Source organism: Notolabrus celidotus, chromosome 24 (genome assembly GCF_009762535.1).
Source record: "Notolabrus celidotus isolate fNotCel1 chromosome 24, fNotCel1.pri, whole genome shotgun sequence".
Classification (NCBI taxonomy): domain Eukaryota; kingdom Metazoa; phylum Chordata; class Actinopteri; order Labriformes; family Labridae; genus Notolabrus; species Notolabrus celidotus.
Window position 1 is genome coordinate 9,292,312 of NC_048295.1, and position 18,681 is coordinate 9,310,992.

The window sequence follows — 18,681 nt, forward strand, 5'->3', positions numbered from 1 at the left end:
GCAAATCTAATCAGGGCAGAGTCAGGAAGGTAAAATATTGGAAAGTGGAAATTGGGCAATCACGGCCGCATGGTTTCAGAAAATGAAAACTACTCAGGTTTTTTAATGAAATGATTTATTTCTCTTCCAACCCCCCCCTCCTCCCCCCCTCTGAGCTCCCTCACGGAGAATGACTTAATGAGACAGCCTTCTTCTTGTGTCTAATTCAGTTATGCTCGTCGGAGGAGAGGACCTACCAAAGGTTTCCACCCAGGCTTTGAAGCAGCAGTATGAAAAAACGATCGAGGAAGCTACGCCAGCCAAGGAAATTAAGGTAATGATGCTGTCTGTTTACCCAAACAGATCATAGTTGTTGCTTCTTTATTTTTTGAGCGAGGTGTCAGCATGAGGGTGATGCCACATCAGGAAATCATCAAAAGGAAATTGCGCATGCCATGAGTTGATGGAGAATAAATTAGCGCAGATAAAAAACTTTGTCTTTTCAGCGTTAAAAAGGAATCATGGCAATAAAGACGGGACTCAAATGACTGCCTGCTATTTAAGTTATGTTCAATGAAGCTTTCATCAAGTCAGTAATTAGGAGCATGCATAGCTGAAAGCATCTCTAGATTACATCTAAAGCCACGTTTCCACCAAAAGCACCAGGAACTTTTAATCCCTGGAGGAATTTAAAGCTTCCTCCTGGAAACTGTTGTTGCCGCTTCCACGACAATTTAAAGACCTCTAAAGTATTGATAATCAAAAGGATTTGATGGTCTGCAAATCATTTAATCCTTATGTTTGATTGAGATAGTGCAAAGACAACATATTAAATGTTAAAACTGAACCTCTTTATGAGAAATATACGCTCTTAACTTTGATGTCACCTACACATTTCTATAAACTTGAAGGGTGTGGCACAGATCACTGTGAATTGGTTGTGCGCAGTTGGTTCATCTGTACCTCACAACCACCAATGTACACAGAGGCTGTGCTTAACTGCAGCACAGGTAGCACCTAGTACCTCCTTAAGTCCAGAGTCCCTGGGTTAAATTCTTCAGTATTTCCTCAACTGCTCTTTTCTTCCAAGCTGTCCTTTTCTGTTCCTTTTGCTTCATAATATAAAACATGATTTCAACTTTCTGACCTGTCCTCTTTGTCTGACTACAACTGTCCTTTCCTTTCCTTACTCTGCACACTTAAAAACTCTAGGTTGATGTGGATTTCAGCCAGTTTCAATGGACCCCAGTCCACCAGTCCTCTAAAGCCTCAGCCATGACAAGCTATGACAGATCCTCTACAGTAAAGACCGCTGCTGCCTCGTCATCATCAGCGTCCGTCTCGTCAGCAGCGTACGAAGCGACAGACATGTTCCCTCCACCGCCTGCGAACTTTCTGCAGGAAATGCCTCCCCAGTCTCAGGAGCAGGCCTCCCAACAGAAGCACACAGTCAATAAAGAGCAGTACTTCAAACACAAGAGCATGGCTGAACTGAAGCGCCTCTACAAGCACATTCACCCAGAAGTCCGCCAGAACATTGAAGAGGAGATTTTAAGTAATCTCACGGAGGATGAACGGAAGGACTTGGAACACGAGGAAGTGGTGGGTGAAGTCCAGCAGGCGTGCTATATGTTCGAAAATGACGGCAACGCCTCGAGTCGGGGTTCAAGCCCTGATAGAGAGTCTGTAGAATGGGATGAAATTCTTAAAGGGGAAGTGGAGTCCAGGCGCTGGATGTTCGAGAACAAGCCCCTGGATCTGATCAAAGATGAAACAACAGACGAGAGCGAGGAGAGGAATATCGCCCAGCAGGAGATCATTGCTGGGAAAGATGTCAGATACACAGCTTGGATGTTTGAGACTCAGCCAATGGATGCTCTCGGTACTGAGACGACTGAATCAACTGAGGAGTCGCAGAAATCCTCCGATCTGGCGAGAGGAGACGTCCGCACCGCCACATGGCTGTTTGAGACTCAGCCGCTGGATTATCTGAATAAGATCTACCAAGAAGACGAGCAGGAGATGGAAGTCGTTGTCTCCAAAGACATCACAGGCGGGGACGTGAAGACAGCAAGGTATCTTTTCGAGACCCAGCATCTGGATTCTCTTGGCAAAACCGAAACCATCGAGGAAAGCCACTTCCTGAACCTGAAGTCCGAGCTGGAGGAGATTAAAGGGGATGTGAAGACGACAACTCGCAGGTTTGAGACCCAGCCCATGTGCGTCATCAGGGGGGATTCAGGAGAGATGCTGGAGATCACCACCATCCGAAGAGAGGAGATGGCCAAAGGAGACGTCAAGACATCCCGCTGGATGTTCGAAACTCAACCTCTGGATATGATAAACAAAGACCCGGCACAGGTGAAGCTCATCTGCGGTATCTCCATGGAGGACAACGTTCAGTGTGGAGTGAATAAAGGAAGGTGGCTTTTTGAGACGAAGACTCTAGACACCATCAAGGATGAGGAATGGGAGAGCACCAGGACGCAGAAGGAAGAAGTGATTGGTGCAGATGTGAGGAGCCATTGTCTGGTTTTTGAGACTCAGCCGATGGACACTTTGAAAGACAACACCAATGCTAGACCTGTTCCTTCAGAGCAGATCGTAGGAGGGGATGTTCGGTCTGCGAAACACCGGTTTGAAACAGAACCCATGGAGAACCTGAAGGAGCTGCTGGAGGTGGGAAAACTGAAGAAAACAGTTGCATCAGAAGAGGAAAAGGGTGACGTCAGGCATCAAAAGTGGGTCTTTGAAAGCCAGCCGCTGGAGAGTATAAGGGAAGAAAAGAAGGAGATCACAAAAACTGTGAATGTTGAAGCTTTGGACTCAGTTGACGTGACAAATTATAAAGAGAAGTTTGAAAGTATGGATTTGAGTAAGTGCGAAGGGTCACAGAGAATCCAAGTTGAAGGCGTCACAAGTGGATCCGTGAAGTCCAACCGAGTCCTCTTTGAGTCCACTCCCATGTATGCTATGCAAGACAGCTCAGGAAACTACCATGAGGTGAAGACTGTGAGGCGCGAGGAGGTCGTGAAAGGAGACGTTCGCAGCTGCAGGTGGATGTTCGAAACACGTCCTATCGATCAGTTTGACGAAAGCATCGAGAAGTTTCAGCTCATTAAAGGGATATCCAAGCAGGAGGTCGAGTCAGGGGACGTCAAAACAGCCAAGTGGTTGTTTGAAACTCAGCAGCTTGACGCCATTAGAGCAATCAATAACATCGAGGAGGAAGAAAGCACCACGAAGGAAGATATTGAAATTCAAAAAGGTGACGTTAAGAATTGTCGCTGGTTGTTTGAGACTCAGCCGATGGATGTCCTGTACGAAAAAGGAGAGAAGAGTGAAGATGTCGAAGAAGTGCAGAAAGGCGACGTCAAAACGTGCACTTGGCTCTTTGAAACCCAAACCCTTGACAACATACGCGACCACACAGAGTCCGAGTCTGAGACCATTCTGAAAACATGCACAGTGAAGCAAGAGGACGTCCAAGGGAAAGACGTGCGACTGGCGCGCTTCCTTTTTGAAACAGAGAACCTTGAAAACATCACAGGTGAGGACAGCGGTTCCTTCAGGAGGGTCACGGAAATCGACATCCAATCCGGGGATGTTTCAAGGATGAAGTACATCTTTGAGAACCGCTCGTCAGACATCATGAGCTCCACCTCTGAGGAAATGATGCACAGGTTGAAGACGCAGCAAACTGAGGACATCCAGAAGGGAAATGTGGTGAACTGCACCTGGAAGTTTGAGAATCAACCAATTGATGAGATACGTGAAGAGGCGAGGGAGGTTCGCTCAGTGACGGACGTACAAGGTGGTGATGTGGACAAGAGCCGCTTCATTTTTGAGACGTACTCTCTGGATAGAATTAAAGAGGAGTCCACTGAGACGGACATTTCTACAATCACGAGCATCTTTAGAGATCAAGTAGAGAGAGGGGACGTGAAAAACTACACCATGATGTTTGAAACTCAACCGCTGTACGCCATCCGTGACAAAGAGGGTCACTACCACGAAGTAACTACAGTTACCAAGGAAGAAATAGTAAGAGGGGATGTGGTGGGGGCCCGATGGCTGTTCGAGACAAAGCCTCTTGATTCAATTAGAGATTCAGAAGAGGTCTACGTCATTAAAGCTGTGACTGAGGAAGGGATCAATAAAGGGGATGTCAACTCGGCGAGGTGGAAGTTTGAAACACAACCTCTGGATGAAATCACAGAAGAAATAAAAGTGAGGTCGAAGACAGTCGCAGACATCCAAGGCGGCGATGTGAAAACAAACAAGCATCGATTTGAGACGGATGAAATGTCTCAAAAGTACATCAGAACTGTTAGCGTGAGTGAGATCCAGAAAGGCGACGTCAGATCTGCCACATGGATGTTTGAAACACGCACGATTGATGAGATCCGTGGCGAAGGCGCCGAGTATGACGGTATGGAAAGGGTGACAAAGGAGGAAATAATGAAAGGGGATGTCAAAGAGTCTGTGTGGCTGTTTGAGAAGCAGCCTCTCGACAGTATCAAAGACACAGACGGTTCAGAGCTCATTGTCACAAAGGAGGAAATCCCACAGGCCGATGTGAAATCAACAACTTGGCTATTTGAATCCACTCCATTCAACAAATTCAACGAGAGCAGAACGGAGAGGACAGAAATAATCGGAAAGAGCATCAAAGAGACACTTGAAGAGCTTTACTGTCAGAAAATGGTGGATTCACAAGGTATACTCATCGAGGCGGATGAGATCGGTGACGTCCGCATGGCTAAGTACAAACTCATGAGCCAGGACGCTCCAGAGATCCAAAGGGAAGAGATCATCAGAGGGGATCTGAACAACATCATGATGAATCTTCTCAATCGCAGAGAGGCCACTGAGAGAGGGATAACTATCGATGAGGAGGAGCGGGGGAACATCAACACAACAGTGAAGCAGCTTCTCAATCAGGAGAAGGGGGTTAATGTCGAAAAAGAGGCGATCATCCGCGGTGACATCCAAGAGGCGATAAACAACCTGCTCAAGAACGAGGGCTCGTCCAAACGTGGTATCCTGATCCAGGAGGACGAGAAAGGTGACGTCAGAATGACAATCTACTCTCTGTTGAACAAAGAGGAGCGGGCTAGTTTGGAGAAAGAAGATATCATTCAAGGTAACGTGAGCAGAACTCTTCATCGGCTCCTGTCCAACTCTGGAGACGAGGACTCCAAAAGGATAAAGGTCAAAGACACAGAAAGAGGCAACGTCAGCTTTTACTCCACATGCATTGAATCCGGGGCCCTGGATTATCTGAAGCAGCTTCAGTTCGAGGTGGATGAAACTCAGGAGACCGTGGAAAAGGAGCGAATCATTGGTGGTGATGTCGAAGAGACCAAAATAATGCTGCGGAAGAAGCAGGAGATTGGCCGCACAGTGGCGAAGGACGATATACTTCCTGGTGACGTGCATCGCACTGTTGAAGTCTTCATGATGGAGCCTAATGTTACTTATAAAAACCTTGAGAAAAGGGACATTGTGAAGGGTGACCTTAACGCAGCTCTGGATTCTCTAACCCAAGCTATCAACCAGAGAGTGGTAATTGAGAAAGAGGAAGTGGTAAAGGGAGACATACCCACCACTTTGAGGTCTCTGGAGGAGGCCCAGCATCAAGCCAAAGAAATGGAAAAGCCAGAAATTGTCAGGGGAGACATTAGAGGTGCTCTCGAGTCACTTGAGAAATCCGCGACTACCACCACAGAAGTGACTGTTGAAGATTTAGTGCCAGGTGATATCAAAGGGACCCTAAAATCCCTGGAGGAGGCCAAGCAAGCTGTAAAAGAAGTCGAAAAGGAGGAGATCGTCAAGGGAGACATCCACACCGCCATGCAAAGTTTACACGAGGCATCGAGCGAGAAAAAGAATTACCAGTATCACGTCAGCGAGCAGGGGGATGTTAGAGCGACTATCCAGCTCTTGCTTGAGCCCACGACTTCTCCCAGATTGCAGCGCAGGGGAAGCATCGAAGGAGACGTGAGAACATCAATCAAAACTCTCTACGAAGGACAGGAGTCGTCACAAGTGGAGAAAGAGGAAGTTGTGAAAGGGGACGTTCAAGGGACGATAAAGTGTCTAATGCAACGGAAACAGTACTCTAATACAAAACGCATGTATCCGTCGAAGAAGGCTAAAGCGCCCGTGAAAAATCCATTAACTGTAAAGCAGGCAGAGCATGAATGTCTGCATGAAGCTAAGAGCGAGAGTGTGGCAGTCAATCCTGCCCCCGCTGTGAAAAACCTCTCCAGGAGCAGTGAGTCACAGAAGCACACACAGAGGCACCAGGAAAGCAAATCAGTGAAAACACAGGTAATAACCCAAGAGGACCACTCTGTTACTGTAGCCAAAACAGACAATGCCACTGGGGCCTCTCAGCAGCAGAAGAGCATTAAGGAACAGAAGCAGAAAGCGCAGCCTCCTCAGAAAATACAAGCCCCTAAGCCTGTTGTGATGAAGAATAAACAAATGGCTAATAATGATCAAAAGGAGACTAAATCGGCTGATGTGAATGTGATGAAAGAGGTGCAAAACACGTCCCAGACAAATATTTCAAACAAGCAAACATGTGAAACAAAGACAATCAAACAGGTGCACACTACAGTGACGGAGAAAACTGTCACGCAGAAGCAAAATGTGACGTTATCAGAGCAAATGTCAACATCCCAAAAGCAGACGGAGAATAAGGCGCTCGCACAAAAGCAGAACATCAAAAATGTGAAAAGTGATTACCGGAGCCTTGACATGAAAGGGAAAGGTGGGATCAAAAAGGCAAAGCCGGAGATTCACTTCCCTCCTCCTCCTTCTTCGCCACCTCCGCCCTCAGAGTCGGAGCTCTCACTCCCGCCGCCACCATCCCCAGTCCTGGAGAACCCAGCCTCTCCCACATCCAGGCCTTCCATCATGAGGCAGGACAGTGACCTTCCACCTCCGCCTCCTCCACCTCCAATGGAATGCACGAAGACCGAGCCAGATTTCTTCCCTCCTCCTCCACCTCCACCACCTCTGGCCTCTGCAAGCGGACAAGATTTCCTCCCTCCGCCTCCTTCGCTGCAAGAGTTGAACGCCATGCCTCAGCCTCCCCTTGCGAAGCCGGCGAAACCCATGGGGAAGCCTCTATTTAAAATTCCCAAGCAACCAGAGGCGCCGAAGAAGCCCATACAGGTCAAACCCAAATGGCAGAAAAAGGAGCAGACTCCTCCACCCCCTCCACCTCCACCACCTCCTCCATCTCAGGTCCCTGCTGATCAAGAAAGAGCAGCAGCAGCAGAGCATAAAGAAGAAGTCAAAGTTCAGGAAGTGAAAAGAGAAACATCGCAACTGATTGAAACAAGCAAACAGATTCAGTCTGAATCAATGATGTCAAGAACAAAGATACCAAGCATGCCAAAAGAAAGCCCACAGCCCCCTAAAAAAGTGTTCCTCCCTCCGATTAAACTGCCTCCAACACCTGAACCCCCTGCCGCGCCAAAGCCTCGTCCTTTCGCTCGCAAGTTTAAAACCCCCCTCATGCTTGCAGAGGAACGGTTCCGCCAACAACAGATGGAGAGAGAAGAAATTGAAAGGAGTAAAGTGACAACTCCCACTTCTCCACGGCCTTCCTCTGCTGCAAGTGTCGAGATTTCTGTGCAGAAAACTGAGAAAGAAGTAGCAACAAAGGAGCAGACGGAAGAATCAAAGACTGCTTCCAAAGAGGTATTACTGGCACAAGACCCTCCTGCCAAGAAAACCCAGTCCCAGATTCCTTTGAGCAAGCCTTCGATTTCAGTGGTGAATAAGAAATCTGCCCATGCATCGTCCAATGTTTCTTTAGATATGAAGCAAGCTGCAAGCGAAATCTCCACGGACAAAATGCATGCCTCAGCTGATGTCTTTAAAAAGGGTAAGACCCCTCCTAAGAACCAGAGTGTCTCTGTTTCTAAGTCTCACCAAGAGGTCGCAAATATTGACAGCATGGTATCCTCCAAAGTGGTTACTTCTTCAGTCACAGAGCAGCAACAGTTTATCAAGAAATCCAGCACCAGGTCTATCACCACCACACAGAGTGCTGTCCAGGATAGTCTTCAAAGCCAGGCGGCGGTCACATTGAAAGCAGAAGATGTAAAGAATATTAATGTGCCTCTGACACAGGAGGGGAAAATGAGTCCCTCTTTGCCCACTAAAATTCCAAAAGTTACTCCAAGTTTCAAGGTGAAAACGTTTAAAATGCCAGCTGAGAAGAAAGAGGAGAAGCCTGACACTGTTGGACAAAAGGAAGTAATGAAAAGCGACGTGCATTTACAGCAAGAGAAAAGCAGTGTGTCGCAGAAATGTGAAACCAAAGTGAAGGAAAGCAATCAAGTGACGTCAGCGAGAGCGGAGATAAAAACAGAAATAAAAGCCCAGGAGAGAAAAAGTCAGATGACCCTCCCTTTGAAGGAGGTTGAATTGGAGGTTAATGTGAAAAAAGGGAAACAGATGCACAAGAATGAGGCTGAAGTAAAGCTGTCGCCATCAGTTACTATTTTAATGCCTAAGGTGGCTAAGATAACATCTGCAGCAGCCCATCAAGGACAAGGCCATGTATCTGTCTCCCACAGCCAGCAGAGCGTGAAGGCGGAGCACATCCAAAGACACGAGGAGGTGGTTGTGACTGAGAATGTGGCTCAGAAGCAGGAGGCGGCACACATGCAGAAGCAGCAAATGAAGGTGCAAGCAGTAGAAATGAACAAAGCGCGCATCAAAGCGGCGAAGTCGAAAGACGAGCTGAAGGACGCGTCTGTGAAAGAGGCTGGAAAAATGGGCCGCCAAGATGAGGCCAAATCAGAGGAGATCACGGATTCAGTGAAATGTAATGTAATGCAAAATCTGCTCACTCAAATCAAAGAGCTGGAGGGCACGCCAAGCAAAATAGACTCCAATGCTGTCGGGACCATTATAAGTGAAATCCCTGACTGGCTGATGGGCTCAGATGAGAAAAAGAATTTGGGTGTAATCGCTAAACAGCAGAGTAAGAAGAAGTTGAAAGAGATGATGGTCTATGTGAGGAATGTTGTTCAAGCCAAGTATGCTTTTTTTGAAGTGACCTTAACGACCGTGGGAATGCAAGAAAAGGAAAAAGAAGAAGTGCAGACAGCACCGCCACCGCCACCACCGCCGCCAGTGCCTCCAAAGCCGGAGAAGAACGTCATCAGCGGGGCGACCACAAAGATTTCTAAGATTAGCATTGGCTCGTCCAGAACTGAGAAGAAAGTGGTGGAGGACAAGAAGAAAAAGTCACTCCAAGAAAGGAAAGTGCAGCAGGACTTGAGTGATGAAGCTGAGCAGAGAGTTTCCTCCCCTTTGTCGAGCATCAGGACCCCATCGCCCACGTTCATCAGCATTGAGTCAAGAAGAGTTGATTCGCCACTCAGAGTGACTCCTTCACCTCCGCCATACAAATCAGTCGGGACGCCCCCGCCTCCTCTTCGCAAGTCGTTCACGCCAACCTTCAGCCGCGCCACGCCATCTCCCACCTTGAGCCGCTCAGAGAAACTCATGAAGCTCCGTGATACAACCTCAAAGCTCTCTCAGGGCACGACCCCTCCACCTCCGATGCCGGTACCAGAGTTTTTTGTGGTTGAAAGAGAGCAGCCATCCCCGTTCAGTGATAGGGGGACTCCCATTGAGAGGTATGAGGAAGGACTGGTGGATGTTACAGAAATGGTCGACTCAATGATGACTGTCAGGGACAAGAAGTCCTTCTTTGAGGAGGCACAGAAGGCTGAGCTGAACAGGGCGTACATCAGGAGGGATCCCATAGATATCCCTGAGCGTTTGGGCGCTGAGGCCGAGGAGGGCTCTGAGACTATAACTATAGACCTGTCGAAGCAGGATCTACCTAGAGTGGACTTGTCTAAGCTCGTCAACAGATTTGAATCCCCACAACCGAAAGTCTACGCAAGAAAAGACCCCATTGTCATCACTGAGAGGCTTGGGAGTGACACGGAAGACGCCGAGGGTGAACCGCACACCCCAAGAACCGAAGAGATGCCCACATTGAACGTCAAAGCCATAAAGGATGTGTTCGAGACGGGAGAGCACAGTTCTCAGGCCGCCAGAGAGCTGAGGGAACAAATCGAAAGAAGAGAATCTGAATCGGCCCCCTCCGAGCCGATGGGTCACTCCCATGCGTCCGAAGTCACCGAGCAATTCTGCAGCATCGATGACTTTGGGAACATGACAAGTAAGACGAGGAGTGAGGTCCATTCTGGGAGCTCCCTGACCCGTGGTAACCCTCCATCATACGCCGACGTGGTGCGAGGCAAAGTCCCGACAGTTACCGTGCCCCCCGAGGCCTCCACTGAAGAACTGCTGAGGAACTTCCAGCAGTCGTGGGCTGAGAGTCAGGGAGTTTTCCAGAACCTGGGTTTCAGTGTCACTGAGCAGAGGACTTCACAGATCATAACGCATCAGCAGGAGACTGTCGTGACGGGTAAACCCAGCTGTGCAGCATGAGGATACTAAACAGGCGTGACGGTGTGTTTAACACTCTGTGTGTGTGTGCAGTTAATCATTGTGTGAAAAAGGTGCATTAACATAGTTTGACTCTGTTATTAATGTCACATGTTTGCTTTGATGTGTTTGCCTCTCTTTGAAACCTTCATATGAAAGCGTGGAGCAGTTTGTAGTTTAGGTGTTGTCACTTTCACACATTCTAATATTCACAGGTTACACTTTGTCCTATTTATTCATGCCTCTGATGTGTGAAGCTGGAAATGATGCTAACATACTGAACTAATATTTCTCATGCCAAGATGTGTGATGCTTTTTTCAAAGTACAGAACTGCTCACAAATGTCTCTAGCAAAGAAAGCAAACCACTTTATTGGATTTATTCTTCAGTTGAAGATAAAGTTTCACCTTTTAGTGAATCCCAAAATCATGACTCTATTCTTCAGGCAGGCCCGATTTCTATGAATTGCTTGTGATACTAACGCTGACACTGCAGTTCATTCTTCCAACACACCATTCTGATATACACTGAAGCAGCACTTTCTTTCCCTTTGATGTCACCTCATAATAAAGTTAGTTTTGTCTTTCAAAATCAAAGAGGGGGATCCTTTTTCCCCTTAAAGCTGTTTCAGTCACTTTTCCCCAATTTGAAGTTTGTAGCCAAGACAAACTTTAGGGGCTTTCAAGAGAATTAAAACGGCAGAAACATCAATTGTATTTACTTAGGGCCTGTGTCCACTGGCAGCATTTATGTGCTGACAGTGTATCATTTTTCAACAACACCAATGCAGTTCATCATAAGTGCAAAAAGTAAGTTCTGTAGGACAACCTTCTAACCAAGCAGCACGAAGCACTTCAAGGACTTGTTATGGGTGCTTCCAACCCCCCAAAAAATGCTGTCAGTGGACACAGGCCCTTATTTCACTTCCTGCAAGTCTTTAATTTCTTTGTGGTGAAATTCTGCACACTCCAACCTTTTGGTTTATTTCAGATTTTCCAAATATATTAAGGGACACTCATTTTTACGTGCCTTGTGATTGAGCTCACCAGCATGTTTTTGCGTCCCCAGGTTGTACCAGTGATTAACGATTGGAGATGCATTAACTGAACAGTAATTTTTATCAAAAGTTATACAAAACTATATGGTAAGCTCTTTCAGTGACTGTATTATTTGTACTATTTTTTGCAGAAAATTCGAGTTCCAGAGTCCGAACTGTGCAGGGTGTGTCGGAAGAGGGTGTACCCCATGGAATCACTGATAGCAGACAAACAAAACTTCCATAAGAGCTGCTTCCGCTGTGAGCACTGCAGAGGCAAACTAAGGTGGATAAATATCACCAAGCAACAGCATTTATCTCTGATTTAATTGCACTACTCTAACCTCTTGTGTACTCAATTTGTCTTTCACAGTCTTGGCAACTACGCCTCTCTCCATGGACGAATGTACTGCAAGCCACACTACAAGCAACTGTTCAAGTCCAAAGGAAATTACGACGAGGGATTTGGAGAGAAACCACACAAAGAACTTTGGAGTAATAAGAACCAGGAGAATTCAAGCGACAAATCAAGAGTCAAATCACCTTCACCTGAAAAGAAAATCATGGATTCAAGATCTCCCACTGCTCAGAGCGCGTTAGTGACACCGGATGATAAAATAAACGATGAAGACAAAAAGGCAACAAGTAAGATTTCAGTGGTTTGGCCTCCTCAGTCAGACTCTCTGAAGAAACCCTTCACTGTAGAAGAGCAGTTAAAGTTGGTTAAGCCATCATGGCCCCCTAAGGAGGGCTCAGCTCAGGAAAATGAATACCTAAATCAGCCGATGAAGCCTTCATTAAAAGAGACTAATACCCACGCTGCTGGAGTGCAAAATGGACCCCGGGTAGATGCCAAGGTGCAGCAGGGAAACAATTTAACAGAGAATGAGGGACGGCCTGAAGAGACTCCAGCAGAGTCCGAGGCTCCAGCAAGTATTTCTCCTCACACTCAAGAAACGACAGAGTCGAACAGCGGCGGCGAAGCTGTGGCACAAGTGGGGGCTGAAATGGACTCTGAAGTGCACCCTGGAGTGGACGTGGAAGAACAAAGCGAAAAGACGGATGCAGTGGAAAGTATGCAAGTGGAGGAGAAAAGTGTAGAAAGAGTGCAGGAAGTGAAAGTAAATGGACATGATGGGCGGATAGAGAGTGCAGCAGGTGAGAAGGAAAGCCAGAAGGAGATGGATAAAGGGGAAAATGACGGCAGGAAGAATGGGGAGGTGGTAAAGGTCACGCTAATAGATGAGGCGGCGACAGTAGGACAGGCGCTGAATGCTAACTGCAACAATAATAACAGTAACAGCCCGACGCTGCTTGACCGTGAAATCCTGTTTGAAGGGCTGACAGAGGCGGAGGGAGGGAAACATCAGTCACCCTTTCTGACAGACACCACAGCAGAGACGGATTTCTTCCACGCCGATCTGTGCGAGGAAGCAAAATGGATGCCAAGTGAAGTGCTGCGACTGGCACAGAGGGACGACGCCTTTGTGCCGGCGGGTGCCAAATGCGCCGAGGCCACAGACCCCCGTCTTTCAGACACAAATTTCTTCACAGACACAACCGAGGGAGCGCCCGCTCTACAAAACGAGGCCACCGAGCCAAAGATTAGCACGTCAAGCTTCCTCGAGGACATCTTCGCAGGCCTGAGCGCCAGCGGCTCCGGCCTGTTATCTGATTTCAAATCCGACATCTTCGCTGGATCTGACGCCGAGGCGCCGCCGCGGGTGTCAGCGCTGGATGACCTTTTGGATTTTGGGATGGAGGCGAGAGGGAGCGTGGGGAGGGATGAAATGAAAACAAGCCACAGCACAGGCAGGGACGGCACTTTTTCTCTGTGGGAAGTCGAGGATGAAGCTCTGACAGTGGAGGAGCAGATCAAGAGGAACAGATACTATGACGACGACGACGACACCGACAACTCTTGAATTCAGCCCGTTCTGCTATCAATAATCTCACATCTATGTCCATGGAGAGATGAACTGCTCTTGTGTTTTTTTGTACCGAGTTTTAAAGATATACTTCTGCTCTTTTATTCAATATCTAGATTTGATTGATGCTGATTGAAGGCACCTGGTGTGCACAGGTATCTATAACTTCTCTGACTCATCTAACAAGGGCTGTTTCTTCTTAAATTTGCAGTATGTTTTTCTTTGATTGAACGCCTGCCAGCTCTCTTTTGTGTCTGAATAAAGAAGTTTTTCCATTTCTGTTGTGTCTCCTCTTTGAAAGAAAGCTTCATTAACCTGACAAAATATGACTATTTAATCGGTAAGTGCACAAACATGGGTGCAGTAATGGCACTCTGCTGTATCACCTTTGTGCGTCTGGTCAGTGTGATCTATGGCCTACCTAGACAACACAGTCCAGCTGAGATCTCTTTGGCGAGAGGCGTATTGATTTTCACTGATAGAGCATGCCTGTTGTAGGAGTTACAGATTTTTCCATTAGGTGGCTTTTGTCACCCCTGACAGATTTCCCTCCCCTCTTCTCTCTTACAGCGTGAACTCGCCGGGTAATTGGCTGCGGAGAGAATCTACTGCAATGTTAATTACACCAGTAAAGAAAAATGTATGTTATTGTCAGGAAAGTGATGGCTCGTCACATTCAGTGTGGGTCATCATGCTACGCCGTGCTGACAGTTTCTGGTTCAATAATTCAGCATCCTTTCCTAAAATGCTATTTGGCATCTTTTTTAATTGGGCTATTCGTTCCCCTGTAACGTTTCATTGACAGTCCAAAGAAGGTGTAATTTTCTGCATTTTGTACCGTCGTTTTATCCCCCTGCCAAGCTATTAGGAACCAAAACAAATGCCCATCCAGTCTGAAAGAATAGACAAAAGGTAATAAAACAGAACAATATGCCGTATAATTGTAAAGATAGCCAAAATGTGTATTTAGAATAGAATAGAATGTACTTTATTCATTCCCCAAGGGGTACATTCAGGAGAATTTAGCCTTAAGTCTTAAAGGATCATGGCTCTGAATGGACTAACTGCAAATTTGCAGATTAAAGGGACGGTATGCATTTTTTTCGAGTCTGTCTAAAAACAATTATAACAAGCCCATATGTAGATTAAAATACATTTTAGAGTCTGCAACTGTTCTTCTTGCCTGTATTTAGCCAAAATAAGACACTTTCCAATGTAGAGATTGGGGACACAGCCATAGAATGTATAAAACTTAAACGTAGTGAAAGTGACATCACCCATTGGCTTCTTAGGTGGAGTTTTGAAGATGGCGGTCACCTTATATATATTTTTTTTTTTTAAGTTTTATTTTTGGGGCATGGACAGCTGAAAAGGGACAGGAAATGTGTGGGGGAGGACATGCCAACAGCACCCCAAGGTTACTATATTTGAAAAGCTGACTCAACCTAAGTTTCAGTGGACCTAGTAAGATGCAAAGTGGTGGTTTTGAGGGGGACCTTTAGCCTACTCTCAGTCAAGTCAGACACGCCCCCAAATTACACTCAAGGAACTGCGTTTTTTTATCACTTTGAATTGGCTTCAGTTTTCCTTGTGAGTAATTTATGTGTTAGCTAATGCTACTGAATATATGGGGGGGGGGGGGAACAAAAAACAGCTGCCCAGTTGCATTGTGGGCAATGTAGGCAGCAGGATTAAACCAGCTAGAAGAATTCTTGGAACAAAAGGGATAATACTGCTTCAGCACGCAGGAGTCAAACTGTGTTAGAGGAGTGCTTTGGTGAATTTGTAGAACTCAGATAAAGCTTGTAAGGTTGTAGCAGCAACTACAAATAATAGAGGTGCAGGTACACTGGTTTTCTAGCTGGTGACAACACAACCAATAACTAACTGTCTTTTCTTGTTTCCACTCCACAGCTCACCTTTTTATTTTGCTTTACAATTGAAAACCCACCCTGACAATTTCCTGTTGACAGCCCTAAACCTTTGTTTGTATTATACAGTGATTCCTTCTCCGTGCTTGTTTGGTTTTGCCACAAAGTGAAGAAATCATATTATTATCCAGCTCAAATACTTTTCCAGGAAAGTCGGAGGCAATGACGAGATAATAACGCCCCATGATGGTTTATGCTAATCCTGAATGAACAGCAATTTCCCTGGTTTGACCTTTGTTGCATGTCATTTTAGTACATCCCTTCCTGTCCTTGTTTTACAGCTATTAGGGGCATAAAACTGCCAGAGAGGAGGAAATAACACATCATGTTTGTGTCTTCATCTGTACTTTTCAGCCAAGCTAGAAAAACTGAGTCTAATCTGCAACTTTTAGCTGGTTTTGCAAATCAATCTGCGTATTATTTCCTACAGTACTTCCACCAAGCCCAGCGTGATCAATTTGTCCTTATTATGGTATTGCAAGTGATATAATTTGAATCTTTATGAGCACTGAATTAAAGCTCCTATGAGGAACTTTAGGGTTGTGTTGACTTTGGCATCCCCTGCAGACAGAATTGGAATGATTGCCTCCTCTTAAGACTTTAGACTTTAGACTTTATGGTCCCCTTGGGGAAATTATTTTCCACAGCACCTTCTGTGTTTCCACAGACATAGACAAAGACATTAACAAAACATACACTGCAAGCTCAACAAGCTAGCAACAAAGTCATATCATTCAGCCTGTTGTTCAGGGCCGCAATAACAGCAGGGATCTTACCAAGGCGAGCCCATCTACACCTTGGTGCCCTGTATCTGCGCCCTGAGGGGAGTGGGATGAGGTAGGTGTTTAGTGGATGTGTGATGTCTTGTTCTATTGAGGTTGCGATGTGTATGATGGCTCTGTTGTTTAAGTCTGTGAGGTTTGGTGTGGGGAGACTGATTATTTTAGAGGCTGTGGTGGTTATGTGTGTGAGTTTGGCCTTGTTTTTCAGAGACATGACTTGACAGTCAAAAGTATCACTAATTATAAATATTTGCAGTGGTAAATGTAAAAAAAGTCTGTTTATTTAGAGAGAAAATTGTCTGGTCTTACACCTACCCCCTTAGCAGCAGTTAAATGTATTAAAATGTACAATAAAAACATTCAGAATTGTTGGTGATGATCTAAGAGGCATCAAAGTCCACATAAGTCTATTTTATAAACATTTAAAAAACCCTCACAGGAGCTTTAAGTGTGACTCTCCCCCTTCATAGTGTCATTTCAATTAAACAAGCCTCAAAGTCAACCCACAGCTGCCTCGTCCTCCTCGCTCTCTGATTGGCTCCTATCCTTCCCTGCTCCGCGCCTCCTCATTGGCCGCTTCCTCTCCTCCACCGGCTGTCTCCTCCGCCCCCCTCCACGAGCGATGCAGCGCGAGACGCTGAGCAGAGCAGCGCGAGCGGGGGAGCGAGCAGAGAGAGGAGGCATCCGCGCGGTGTGGAGCGGACTGGAGCCGGACTCTGAACCGCCCCTGGTTTCTCTGGACCAAGTTTAACGGACTGGACGAGGACTACAACACGGGTAGGTACACTGACACGCTAAAGGAAGGGTTGTTTTCGCTCTCGAGGAACTATTCTCGCTCCTGGACGGATGCTGCTTCTGGGAGTGATTGAGTTGTTTCTGTTGTGTTAATAAATGCGCAGTTTGACTCTCTCTGAAGCAGCCACCTTCCTTTTCTCTTTATTCTAAGAGGTAGCAAGTTCCAACAGAGGGGTTTAAACTCATGTTTGAATGAAATGAGTCTTCCTTGGGTGTTATTACCTCAAAGTATCTCCTTTTTGCACCTTGACTGCAGCTTGAATCACTCACAGACTTCATTTGTCGCTGGCTTATTGGCATTTCTATGTGTGGGAGAGACAGAGAGAGAGAGAGGCAGAATAAATCCAGATAAGTAGATGAGAGCATTGTGCTTTTCATAATGCTGTGCACTTTACAGCCTAATATTAAGCACAGTGATTTATCAGGCTGTTAATCCGTGTCACTTAACATGGACTAGTCAAATAAAAACCCCAGCAGCCTCCTCTGTTTCCCCCTGCATGAAGGGATAAGTGTCACCATAGTGTGCTTTATCACACTGCCACTGTAAGGAAGTATAAGGGGGATGGATAAGCCTCTCAAAGGGTCGTAACAACAACTCACAGCCTGTGTCTTTCCCCTCTCTGTGAACAGTGAGCCTAAGCCTGCACAAAAAAAAATCAATTCCTGGAGATTTATTTGGACACCTGCTTCTGAACATGAATGGATCACCCTCCCCTTGGACTCATCCTCCCATTTTTTGTGGAATTACAACACTCCTCCAAGTTCTTCTTCTTCTTCTTCATCTCGTCGTCGTTGAGGTGAATCCCACTGTGGCTTTTTTCGCCGCCTGTGTTGCTAATACTTGCACCCCCTGCCAGATTCTCTCGTTTAAGCTGTGATGCTGAAGCTGGCGAGCGACCAGTTCCTGATACTGTAAGAGCGTGGGGAAGAGAATGATTCATTTAATCTCAGCAACAAAGTCCTCCATTCATCTTCTGTGACGTGGAATACAGCGGTTTAATCTCAATTAGGCGGTGACGTATGAAAACAGGGTTCCTGGCACACTTACTATGGTTATTAACTCCAGTTTGGCAGAAAGGTTTCGATTTTAGAGTCATTTCTGGGATAAATGCTCACATAGGATGCTATTTCCAGACTTAAAGATGTTAAAATCACAGCTCCTCACACTGCAGCTGTTCCAAATGATTATGATAATGATTGTGGGTCAGTAATTCACCGCTGCAACACTCTAAATCAATACGTTCATCCTTTTTTTTTTAAGAGCCTCCGCCGTAGTAGTAAATCACTATTAAACACCTCTGAGTCTTACTAGCACAGCTCTTATAAATAGGCTGTTTACATCCGCCGTGTTGCCAACTACATCTTATTGACATCCTGAGGGGGGAAGCAAGCCCCTCAGTGTGCATCTAATAAGCTGATTTTAACTCATTTAACCCTCACGTAGGGGTTTAATGCATGAAGGCATCCATCGGGCGAACGTGACGCACAGAATTGATCTTTCTGAAACATTCTCCATTAAACAACTTGAGACATTTCTCTCTCGTAGCGGCGAAAAGGAAATTGAAGACTTTTTTTCCTGCTGGAATAAATCTCCAAAAGCCCTCAGGCTGCAGCAGATTCTCTTAATTACATCATATTTTTGTCCTGGAAGTGATTGCACTTCGATTTATGGCGCAACAACGGCTCGCCCAGATGAGATAAAGTGCGCGCGACAGTGATGGATTGCGTTTGTA

General features: G+C 46.2%; 2 protein-coding genes across 4 annotated transcripts in view; both read left to right on the top strand.

The window, feature by feature from the left end:
• The window catches only part of xirp2a (xin actin binding repeat containing 2a), a 52,649-nt gene extending 40,648 nt beyond the window's left edge, over positions 1 to 12,001 (top strand). Inside the window, exons 10-13 of the mRNA XM_034677617.1 lie at positions 210 to 313; positions 1,192 to 10,456; positions 11,665 to 11,798; positions 11,886 to 12,001. Of these exons, the coding sequence (XP_034533508.1) occupies positions 210 to 313; positions 1,192 to 10,456; positions 11,665 to 11,759 (9,464 nt within the window). The 3' untranslated portion in view covers positions 11,760 to 11,798; positions 11,886 to 12,001. The remainder of the gene's footprint in view (positions 1 to 209; positions 314 to 1,191; positions 10,457 to 11,664; positions 11,799 to 11,885) is intronic.
• A 4,753-nt stretch (positions 12,002 to 16,754) lies between these two features.
• LOC117808206 (beta-1,3-galactosyltransferase 1-like) overlaps positions 16,755 to 18,681 on the top strand; it is a 99,327-nt gene continuing 97,400 nt past the window's right edge. For 2 of the 3 annotated variants that reach the window (XM_034677789.1, XM_034677788.1), the window contains exon 1: positions 16,755 to 16,930. The gene's annotated coding sequence lies outside the window, so the exon portion shown is untranslated. Of the gene's footprint in view, positions 16,931 to 17,530; positions 17,746 to 18,681 lie in introns of those variants that run through there. The other variant, XM_034677790.1, reaches the window with a different exon arrangement.